We start from the raw sequence: 12296 nt of genomic DNA, 5'->3' as shown, positions 1-12296 counted from the left end.
TCTGGGCAGAGAAAATAGTATTGAGGAGATATACAGACTTTTGCACTGAGCCAGCATACTCTTGCAGAGTTGAGAAATTTATGTTGTTGTTTTTTTGGTTCAGAACAATTATGATTGGGTTGCCCAGTTCAGGCTGGGATTTATGTTTTGATGGGTCTTTAACAGTAGGTTGCGCCAATGGCCTTTGCTCATGGTTGTTTGGATTTTCTGAACCAGAGAGCAATGTAAAGTATTCAAAGCATATTCTTTTTTTTAAATTTCAAAGATCGCAATTTCTGTTTTCTTGTATGTCAGTAAAATACATCATTTTTTTCGTATTGATTGTGTTTTAATAATTAAGTATTGTTGTTTGGTTTGCATTGTCTTTTCCTTGCTTGTGTGCTACAGTGAAAGGGCTGATCCAAGTTACTGTAAAGATCGAATTACCGAAGGTGCCAATATTAACAAGTCATTAGTTACACTTGGAATTGTCATCTCCACTTTAGGTAAGCACAATAGTTCTTTATATTGAAGGGTAGTGATAAAAGCATAGGATTCACTCATCATGTGCTGTCTTAATATTTATCTATATTTACAACAAAACACTGAACAAAACAGCTGTGTGGCATCTTCATAAACTGTAATGCCATCTAAGAAAATTAAATAGTCGTGACAGAAGAAGATAACCCCTTTCCTGAACTCTGTGGTGTTTCTCCTTCAGCACAAAATTCACAGATGTTCAGCAGCTGCCAGAGCATAAACACCATAACAAGCGAAGGGGAGAGCAGTCATGCGGACAGTCCTTCCACAGGCAGCGTCAATGGGAGCCGGCGACCAGCTTATATCCCGTATCGTGACTCCATACTTACCTGGCTTCTGAAGGACAGTCTGGGGGGCAACTCCAAGACCATTATGATTGCCAGTGAGTTTGGTTTCTATTCATTGTTAACGTTTTGCACTACATTACTTCCTTAACATATATCTGTACTACAGTGAGAATACAGCTAGATCACTTAGAATCTGTCCTTGTAAAGATTTTCATAAATGCTTCATAGAATACTCAAGGAAATGAAGAGGCATGCTGATTGTGCATGAAGTTAAGCTTAAGAGTATTTCCAAGGTCATAGCTTTGATTTAAAGTGATTTATTCAGTTATAAACACTATCTTGAGAAGACATTATCTGTAAGCTTGATGAAATATCCCTAAAGATGGTTTTAGTTTTGTTTTTTATAGAAGCAAGACTGAAAAAATCCACCTTTTTGAAAAGTGGTGGGTTAAGCTGATTACTTTTTAAAATAGTGTTTCTTTTTCTGTTTGTTTTCTGTCTGTAGCTATCTCTCCTGCCAGCTCCAGCTACAACGAGACCATGAGTACCCTGAGATATGCTTCAAACGCCAAAAATATTATTAACAAGCCCAGAGTGAATGAGGTGAAACCTTGAGTTCTGCTTTTCATTCTTGTTCTGGTTTGTTGTGTCTATTATTTAAGGTTTATTCAAAGTATCTGCTCTCTGAATAAAATTCATCCCTCTTTTTCCCACGTTAATGAGAGCTGAATAGGAGCCTGGATATTACAGAAAAAAATTCTTTGATCCCTTGTAGTTTAAACCATTTCGAATTTCACACCTATTTTACATTCTTCATCTTTGTTCATTGAGCTTCAGTCCTCCTTCTCTTTGAATTGTTATGATATGAAAATTTACCCTATTTTTATCCTAAATATTAGCAGAGTTACAGATCTGTTAGGATCATTTGTTACTATTCAACCTGTTACTATAAGCACATAACCATTGTGGTCCTTTCTTTTGACATGTTAAATGAACTCTGTTAATGTCGCAAGGAATTCAGAAGTTAATATGCCAGGCCTGAGGCAGTCTGTATAGCCTCAATTTGTCTTCTTTTCAGTACACAAAATGATGAGTCCTTTAAATACACGGAAACAAATTTTGCCACAGAACCCCAGGTTCATTCATTGCACAAAATAGGCCTGTTCCAGGTATGAACTCTGATCCTTATGGCAGATTCATCTGTTTGATTGTGCAGGGGTCCTTCACAGGCTGCACAAGTTAGAAGGTGGCAGGGTATTAAGGGGGGAGTCTGATGCTGCCTTGGAGGACTGGATTCTGTCACTGCCCTAGCTACAGCATTCTTTTTCAGTGCTAGCAAAATTTCAGTGTGTCCTTGTTCCTCATTTTCCACCCTTACCCCAAGTCTACATTTATCAAATGGGAAACACATAAGCTCTCCTGAAGACATGCTGTTAAAACAGATTGATTAGCAGTTGTGGAGGTTTTATACACTATAGTGATGAGAACAGGCATAAAAAAATCCATGGGAAATGCATAGTTCTCTCTGTCTTCATAGTCAAAACTAAAATAGCACACAATAATCAAGATCTTTAATCAGACAGGCTAGACATATAAAACTCTTGAATTGCTGCTTTAACTGAGCATTCTTCACCTGGCATTCTGCATGAGGCTGCTGTCTTACAGTGATCCCATAACTTAAGGACTGAATCACAGTGTGTCTGTTAAAGGAGACTGAATTTAGGTTTCAAAATGTCTTGATTCCAGCATTTCCTAATCTTTGAGCAGTTGACTTTATAACTTTAGTAGGGTTCTTCTGTGATTTGACCTGGGTGTATCAAGATTTTATCCATAGACAAAAGGATAGAATCTTAGAAATGTACTTCATTTATTTGCTTTCCTAAAGATACTCTTAAATCTTGTGCAGAAGGAAATCCTTCTAACCCAAGGTTTCCCAAATCTAATTTGCATCCTTGTTACCAGTGACTAAAACTAGTTTTTAGACATCACTAGTGGCAGCAATAGTGTGTTTGGTTTTGGCAGCAGCAGTTCTTAACTCTGTGGCATGCAAGTAAATACAGTCGCCTCTCACATACAGCCTCTCAGCCTCCCAGCTTGTGTGCCCGTTGCTGTCTTGCACAGCCAGTGCTAGACCCTTAACTCCATCCCTTCCTCTAGCTGCCGCCTTCCCCTCACTGCAAATTGGCCTGAGCCAATGTGTCACTGGACGCCCAGAGAAAGTTGACTCTGCTCAAGAGTTTCCCTGAACTGTCTGCAAAAAGCTGGTCTCCAGACACTGCCGGTGCAGATGCTTACTCTAAAAGTGAGATAAATGCCACCTCCCAATTAGGCAGGAAATGCTTTGTGTAACAGGGCAAAGGCTTTTAATGCCATGGTTGGTGACATTCTGACTTAGTCTCTAGCCTGATTTTCTCCTCTGCGTGACAGAAATAACAGCATTTTTCTGACCTGATGGGGCTATTTTGAAGGTAAATCCATAAAAGTAGTGATGTATCCAGCTATTGTCATGATGGGAACAAATGCTATGGTAGGTCTGTATTCAGAAAAGAGATGGAACAAATTTTATGTGAAAAGAGAACCTATGGAAGATGGGAACCACCTGCCCCTAGGCAGTACATCCTGGGGTTCTGGAATAGTGGAGCAAGGAGTGCTGCTGTGAGTGTGCCTGTTCTCTTCTCCTGACTCTCGGAACAGCTCTGCCTTTATTTCTTTAGCTAGAAGTTTTTGAAGAGTAATTTTTCCAACTTCTGTGTCTCAATGTTTCAGGATGCAAATGTAAAACTGATCAGAGATCTGCGAGAAGAAATTGATAGGTTGAAAACTATGCTGATGAGCTTTGAACTGGTATGTAGGAATACTTCCCAGCTGGAGCTGTAATGGTGCTTTAGGTAGCTACAATAGCTTACTTTCATCTTACCTGTTTATCTTTCCATGTTTATTGTAACTGGAGGGAAATTAAAATGTTCTCTGAGTGATTTCATGATGATTATAAGGCTAACTGCATTTCTGTCATTTCTCTTTTTCTGGCATTTTATTGATAATCCTGAAGTATAAGCAGTCATGTAATGATTAGAAAGGATTTCCTTGCTTGTCTTTTGTAGAGTCAGATGGTTTTGTTGTCCAGAAGTACTGTGAAATAGAAATATTTTATTTGTAGGGATATGGAAGCACCAAGACTGTAAAAAATGTTCACCATTGATGTAATTTCCCAGCCAGACTTGTTACAATCCTCTTTCCCCCAAAAATGAACTGGTAGACCTCAACAGTATTTTGCAGGTTTCACCATGCCTGCACAGTCTGTCTCCCAAAAGATGTTGTGAACATCTCTAAGCTCTCACAATACAGCTGATACCCTCTGTTTTTTCTCCTTTGGAATAATAATAGCATCTTTCCTCTCCATGGCGTGAAGGGCATGTTTTGCTGGGAGAGACTGGAACTACAGTCCAGGATTTATTTACACAGAAATATCTCTCTGTTAATGCCCTTTCACCAGGTCTTCACAAAAACTTGCATGCAATAGTTAAGAGGTGTAGGCTAGATGCTAGAAGGCAGCAACAAATGTCTGTGTATTTTGTCTTCCCTTCTCCTTACTTCATCTCCTTGAAATCCTGGAGTTTGAAAGAACATGCCTGCCAGTTGTGAATAAGGAAACTAACATGTAGATCTTGCTGGCTGTTGTTTGTACAGAGAAATTCCAGTCCTGCTTGGAGCGATGAGAGAGATGGAAATCTGACCGAGCTGGTTCTTCAGAATGAAATGAAGGTGTGTATGATGTATTTGATGCTGTAACTCTCTCCTGTTTCACTGGGCCGGGGGGATAGCATTGTTATAGTTCTGAAACAACAGTGAAAATGTTTTTGACCTGATCTTTTCTTGTTTGCTCTGAATATGCACAAAACTGCTATTCTTAATGCATGTTGGGTTCTCTCTACCAGTTTGTGATGAAAGTCTCGTGTCCTTAGCAGGATACTGTCCATTGCATACTACTAAGTCTGCACAATCTACTCCATGTTTGAAAGCTGTCTCAATATATCACAGTAATTCCTTACCCAGAGCCTGTCTCTTCCAAGATTAAACTCCATCAATTTATTCAAAGGAAACTATTGTGCAGTCACTAAATTACTAAGATTTGATCACTAGTGACCTGGAAAGGTTTTGGAGATCTTAATTTTAAGTTTTGCTTAAAGACAGGTAAAATAACTAGTTAGCATGATTATATATCTTTCTGATATTCTGGGAATGAGTCTTCAATAAATTAAACGTGCTTCATGAGGTGGAAGTGCAGATTTACCTGATTTTTTTGTTGCCACAGAAATGTACTGCAATTAGAAATACGCTTGCACTGCAGCTGGTGAAAGACTTTTGCATCCAGTAACTGGAAAAAAATGCTGTTCTTTCTGAAGAAATTTGTGTGGGAAAAATTAACCTGCTTAGTAAGTCAAAGTTTTTTCTTCTATTCTTTAAGATTGAGCAATTGACCAAAGACTGGACAAGTAAGTGGACAGACAGAAAAGCCATTATGGAAGAATATAGTGTGGACATCAACAAAGAAAAAGCTGGAGTAACAATAGATTCTAGTTTACCTCATCTAATGGCCATGGATGATGATATCCTCAGCACAGGTGTGGTGCTGTATCATCTCAGGGTGAGATATTGTCACTTGTCTTATTTTTCCCTTGAATTTGAAAACACTTGTTTTCTTTGGAAATATAGAGTGATTAAGGTGGCATCACAACAACAGTTATTAAAAAGTAAAGGCCACAGCCCACAAGACGCACATAACGGGGGAAAAAAGCAGAAAAGTGTACATGAAAATGGAGGAGGAGAAGACTTTGTATATGGAATACTAAGTTGACCTTTTATGAATGCGTGTGCATTAATAATGTATCATAAGCAAAGCAAAATTCTCAAACTGGGCATTAGTAGTTTGTCCACAAAACATGAGGGTGGTGTGTGTGTGTGTGCACGCACACATGCGTGCATGTATGTGTAAACATACAGGGTGCTGTTTAAGTATACCAGAGGTACTGGTCCAGATTTTACTAGGTACTTGTATACTTGAGACTGGAATACTTGTGTATGTGTAGATCAAAGATAAAAGTGAGCTTTAACAAGCACAAGTTCACTTTGGCAATGATTGCTCTTATAACCCTACCAGGCCTCCCTTGTGAATTCTAGGTGTGTAGCTTGAATGCTAATTACTTGTGATCCCACTTGAGTGGTTATTTTCCAGGATCAGGTGGAAATCCTGGCCTCATACATGTTGTTTTGCTGCGTAGCTGTTCATTTAAGGCAAGGTTTCACCGAGAAACTTAGCTAACATTGTGTATTACTCCACATTGCAGCTTATCACGTGCATGGCTAGGTCAAATAGTTTTAGGAGATTTTATTTTTAATAATTCAGTGCTAAGTTGGACTTTAACTTCTTAATGTTGTATAAATGAACGGACATTACTGAAATATTGGTGCTGTTTAACATAAAGGGAATGATGGATGGGCATCTCCACAGAGGTGTACTCATTAGCAAAAAATGTGCTGTAACTTATTCTGAATTTAGGTTTTGTGGTACTTGATATAGTTTAGGGACACAGGAATTTTTTTTCCCATTAAAAGTCACATCAAATGTTTGAAGCAGAAATGATGCTGTTCTTTATCATGTTGAAAGAGAAACCTGACTAATTTTTCTCATGCCTGCACAAAGAAATTGTACCAGGTAATAATTAGGGACTAAGTAATAATGTCCATTGCTGATCAACATGCAGCTTTAACTACTCAATCTTACATTAACATTAAATATTTATTGAAAGTAATTGCTACTACTTAAGTGTCTTTCCATTATGTGCCATTTTGGAAATGTCAGGTATTTTCACATACTAATTTTGACAAGATCTAAAGTAATTTAATGATACTTATTTTTATGGAGAAGCCTAGTTTGAAGGTCACCTCCTGAAGTCACTGTTGTCTCTCTGTCACACTAACATCATTGTCCCCTCTTTCTTTGCTCCTAGATGCTGCCTTTTCTTTTCTTTGTGCTTTGCATCTTTTAGACTCTGGTGTCTATTACCTTCATCTGAACAGCAAGAAGGTAAAACAGTGGTTCCTTACGTATTAGGGCTTCAACATGTAACAGCACTTTATATTGTACTTCTAGAAAGAGGTCATGGCAGCAGTTTTCAGATCATATAGAATAAACATTGTGTTACTCTTTAAATCTGTTCATTTTCCATAGTATTAATTGCACTGATCAGTGCTGTGTCTATGCTTAAAGGACCTTTCTTTCTTAGGTTCTGTTCTTTTTTTCTGGCTTTCATTAACAAAAAACACATTTTCCCTGTAATTTATCTGACTTTTTTGCATAGCTTAAAAATACAGGATTTTCTTATGTTGTTTTAGAAACAGATGTGCTTCACAAACTTTTTTGAAAGTTGTAGTACTCCCAAAACTGAAGGGGGAAAGCAATCTTACTCTTCACGGTTATATAATGCACTTTGGGAATTCTACCCTTAGTCAGGAAACACTGCCCGAAGAGGTTTACAATATAAAAGCACTTCAACAGATACCAAGATGTACCTCGATATGTTAAGGTGAAGTGCAATCATTTCATATGAATCATCTGTCTTTTGCTTTTTCAGGTAGAATACTCAATATTGAATTAGGAAAGAGAATAAATATTTAAATTATTAGCTCAGTAATAGCATTTGAAAAAATTAAACTGTCATGGGACTGGGTTATGGTTATTTTTGTTTTGTTTTCTTCTTGAGTTAGTTTGCTTGTATTGTTTCTGTACCCTTGCTCTCAGCTGTAATTTTTAGTTGTAGTTAAACGCACCCAGAATTACTCCACTAACTGGGATACTGTTGTGAATTTCATGAGCCAATACTGCTGTAATATACTTTTCTGAGTTGAATTGTATTACCAGAGAGTTGTTTCGGCACACTGGAAAAAAGTTTATTTTGGAATGGCAATAACTATTTCTTTGCTTAGTTAAGAAGATAATTGGTAAAGAAGTCTTAGGTGTTGGTTTGCTTCTCTGTATAAAATACATGTTGCTGACTCACTTGATTGTGTGAGGTGAGTCAAAGGCTGTATGGATCCTAAGTTTTCTACAAGTTTTGTCCAAGTCAGGCGGATATTTCGTGTTTGAGTGCACTGAACATTAAGCTGACATGTAGGCTGATAATTATTCCAAAGCAGGGGCACTGGACACAGTTCAGATTTCAGCCTCTCCAGCAAGGGAGTTTCAGCAGGGCTTGTAGCAGCGGGGTCTGTTTGTTGGTTCAAACAGCTGAGCTCTGTGAGGAACTGAATTATAATCACTCCCTTTCCCTCCAGTGCACAAACCCACTGTGATTTACCCATAATTACCTATAATTGCATTCTTTTACAGTAACACACAGCTTCTTTTTTCCCAGTCTTCAGGCTTCTGATCACTACTTCTTGTTTCATCTTTAAATCTAGGTTGTAATATACTTGGAGGAGAAAGCATATTCAATTCATTCTAAATAGAAGACAAAAATCAAGTAGTTTAATGACCATAACTAATTGTAGTATGACTGACAGAGTTGCCACTAAAGTTGTTTTAGATTGCATTCACTAATCAGTTTACAATAATCAATAATCAGAGCTGGGAAATTATCTCTCTTTGTTTTCCTAAGGGAAAATATAGAACCGGTAATGGAACATACTAGACAGTGGTAAATTTATTGCTTTTTTTGATAGTTTTTTTCTCATAGTATTGATGAAATGACTCTGTTTTGTTGATATTTGCACTATGCCATAAGAAAACTGTCTCCCATCACTGACTCGTAATACAGTTTGAGTCTGCTTGTTCTAGAAACTTTCGTTCACAGGCAGTTCTTTTCTTTGAAGTTATTAAATCTTCATGTTTGGGAACTTGCCCATATTCCATAACTGCCAAGAAGACTTCTTATAAATATCATTTACACTTTGGAAGAAAGTTCTCCTTTAGTAGTTTGTTTGAAGATTTCATAATCTCTGACAAAGTTCCTCCCAAAATAGGAATTCTGTTACTTTTATATCTGAAAAGCCTAGTTAACTGAATAATCATTTTGCAGTTCCTTTCTTCCTGCATGGATATCTGTAAAAAGAATTATCTCATTTCCACAAACATCAAGTCTTACTGTAAAATTGCAAAGCATCATAACATGTATTCATATTCAAAATATGTGTCTCAAGCACAGTTCAAAAATCATTCACTGAAGGTGACTTCATCTACTGAAGTTGTAATAAGAGGAGCTGACATAGCTGCAGGATAAGAAGTAATTGCATCGCTATGAGGAACAGCAGACTGTAGTATTATGAATTAGTAGATAGTTTGCTCTAAAACAGTTCAGTCATTCAGAGGTGATTGATTTCAGGTATTTGCTAACATGCTGTACCAAAGCTTTTTTAATTATTAGGTATGGTTCCTTTCAGTAACCAACTTTTAACTTGATTCTTTTCTTCTTTTAGGAAGGAACAACCAAAATTGGAAGAAGTGATTCAGACCAAGATCAAGACATTGGTAAGAGAATGATACTACACATTGTTTTATGATATGGTCAGGTCAAATCAAGAGGTCTGCATTTGTCGTGTGTAATAGCTGGGTAATGTTTCTGTTTGTCAGCTTTCTTTATAGAAGAGGTTAAGTAGAAGAGAATAATTAAGTTGGTTAAAATCTTTTGGTTATTTTTTGTTTTTCTTTAAGAAGTCAAAAAGTCAATGGTCTTGACCTAATTGAGATCTCTTCAGAATTTTCTTCCTACTTGTGAGATGCTACACTAGAGTTTAATCTTTGTCCAACATCCAAATCTTGGTATGTTCTAGTGGTGCAAGTGATCATGAGACATTTAAAATGCTTTTCAACTCTGCTTGGGCAGAGTATTTTAGATACAAAATCCAAATGATCCAAAATATTTTTTATTTATTTCTGCTCTTAATTTCAATAGTCAATCTCAAGAGCTACGAATTATGATAGTCAGCTGAAACTTTGTACTGAACTTGGAAACTTTGTAAAATCTCAGTTCTGGTTAGTTCTGCTAAGCTTACTTAAATTTGATTATTTTCAGCCAGTAGGTTAGTAAAATATAAACAATAAATACTATAATATCAATAAGAAAATTCAGGACAACAGAAGAACTTGCACATCAGCTCACAAATCAGAAAGTATTGTACAGTTTTCCAAAACCAGGAGTACTTTAAAAGAGCAATGTCACTATTTTCAAGTAAGTTTTTTCTGTGATGGGGTACTTGGCTAGCAATCAAAGATGACGATTTAATCTCCTTGTTCTGCACATGACATAGATCTCTGAGGTATGAAGTGTGCAGCATAATGTCAAACAGCACGTGACACTTCATTCTGAGGAAAATATTGCAAACCCAACCGCTTCAACAGGTGAGATAATACAAATCTATATATTGTAGTTTTGCAGGGACGGTGGATTGAAAGGGATCATTGTATCATAGATAACAACTGTGGGATTGTGACCCTGCGACCGGTTCAGGGTGCACACTGCACTGTGAATGGATGTGAAGTCACTGGGTCATGTCGTCTGTCACAAGGTAAACCTTGCTTTTTCTGTGAATGCTGCATTATAATCAACTTATATCTGGAGTTTAGCGACAAAGATTTATGGAACTCATGCAGATCCAAGAAACGGATCTCTGAGTCTCCTACTGCTGCCTAGCACCACAAGGTCTGGTCCATGGCTAGAGCTTCCAGACTGGGACAAATAAAGTAAGTAACTCACAGAAAGTAAAATGAAGACACAGATGACAATATTAAGACCCCTTTGGGCAGCAGTAGTCTGTGACCTTCTGAAAAGGGAAGAGCCGTAGTCAGAGGGACTGTTGTGAAAAGTAGTGGAGACTGGCTCTAAGTCAGCTGACCACTGGTGGGTTTATTTGGTTATTATGTAATATGGTTGAAATGACCTTCAACTTTTTCACAGAGCGTTTAGGTGGAGGGTACTAGCCGCTGAGTCATAGGCTATGGTGAATGAGCTCAGATGAAATGGGTCAGGCTTTGATACTTTACAGTTGTTTAAAATAAAAACAGTCAGCTTTCTGGGAACTTGCAGTGATCTGGAATCTTAAAAGGACAATGTAAAACCAAGTTTCCAGCAGTGAATTGGTTGTGTTTTTCACATGAAGTCATCTTTAATATGAACAGGGAATTTACTTTTATGTTGAGTTTGCAGAGATCTCCAAGATTAGTTTGCTGTCGTTATAGAATGATAACTCTGCTGTTCCATAGTGGCAAATTTTAAAAATAGTTCCCTGTTCTGTGATAGTCAGAAAGCTGTTGGTCAAAACAATATTATTTTTTTTTAAATGTACTATTCTGTAGTAGTTTCTATATACAGAAGTCTGTATTCTGGAGTTAAGAAACTGCTAATGTTCTAGGGACCAGCTTTGATGAATTATGTCTCTGTAGGTTTCTGATTTTTTTTCACAGGGGCGCTTGTTGTCCTTGGCAAGTCTCACAAGTTTAGATTCAATCACCCAGCAGAAGCTGCTATCTTAAGACAAAGAAGATTGGTAAGTTCTAAAACTGTATTTTTCTCTCCTAATTCTTCATTGATTTTCCTAATTATTCTCCCTCTTAAAGGCAAGCCCGATATAGGTAATATTTCTTCTCATCTTCGTATTTACTTGCTTCGTTTCCTCCATCTAATGGTCTGTAATGACACTAAACCTTTTGTAGGAGGACACTAGCGCTTCTTTCAGATGTGCTTAGCTAAAGATGATGCAGATCTCTTAAATAATTTAGTGCTTCCTATTTCTAGTCATGACTGTAGTAGGATTGAAACAGAAAGGCAGAATGCTGCAGTGAAAACACCAGTTAAGAATCTTTCCACATTTAATAATTTTTTGAATTACCTTCTTTCTCTGTAATTTCACTGTCCTGAATGAGGTCTACCAGAAGAAATGGAAAATTTATAGGATTAATTGCTTCAGTATTGTTGACTCTTAAAACATGTAATTGTTACATACATCAGAATTAGATAAAATATTTTTTGGTATGTTAATCCCAGGAACTAACTACTGCAAGATATTATTTGGTCAGCTAGTTCAATAATGTTTCCAAAAAATCGGGTAATTCTTAAAATGACTGGCATATATAACTAAAAAACCTAATTTAAAGAACATATATTTTCTGCTTTAGGACATAATCATATTACCGACTGATATTGGCAAGAATCTACCTTTTAAAATGGATTTTCATATAGTAACATTTTATACTTTCTGCTCCATTGTCCTTTTGTACTCACCTCTGTAGTTGAGATAAGGGGCTTAACTTCCATTTGTTTTCATTCTTAATTTCTTGATTAATGAAACATGCAGCACATTAAAACAGAGCTACAAGAAGAGGTGTACGCAGTAACAAATACTTAGCAGTTTTGCAAAGCATCAAAGGCTAAGCACAAGTGTAAGTGAGATTATAAATTCACATGGAGGTATTGTGCAGAATGGCACACAGTAGTTAGC

The 12296-nt window shown here is 37.0% G+C and overlaps 1 protein-coding gene across 1 annotated transcript in view; it reads left to right on the top strand.

The window, feature by feature from the left end:
- STARD9 (StAR related lipid transfer domain containing 9) overlaps positions 1-12296 on the top strand; it is a 113996-nt gene that overhangs the window by 63600 nt on the left and 38100 nt on the right. Inside the window, exons 11-19 of the mRNA XM_056345141.1 lie at positions 388-485; positions 701-901; positions 1312-1409; positions 3573-3650; positions 4494-4568; positions 5272-5451; positions 9279-9330; positions 10230-10367; positions 11263-11345. Of these exons, the coding sequence (XP_056201116.1) occupies positions 388-485; positions 701-901; positions 1312-1409; positions 3573-3650; positions 4494-4568; positions 5272-5451; positions 9279-9330; positions 10230-10367; positions 11263-11345 (1003 nt within the window). The remainder of the gene's footprint in view (positions 1-387; positions 486-700; positions 902-1311; positions 1410-3572; positions 3651-4493; positions 4569-5271; positions 5452-9278; positions 9331-10229; positions 10368-11262; positions 11346-12296) is intronic.

Source organism: Falco biarmicus, chromosome 7, assembly GCF_023638135.1.
Source record: "Falco biarmicus isolate bFalBia1 chromosome 7, bFalBia1.pri, whole genome shotgun sequence".
Taxonomy (NCBI): Eukaryota; Metazoa; Chordata; class Aves; order Falconiformes; family Falconidae; genus Falco; species Falco biarmicus.
The sequence above is the reverse complement of the archived record's forward strand: the minus strand, read 5'-3'. Positions and strand labels throughout refer to the sequence as shown.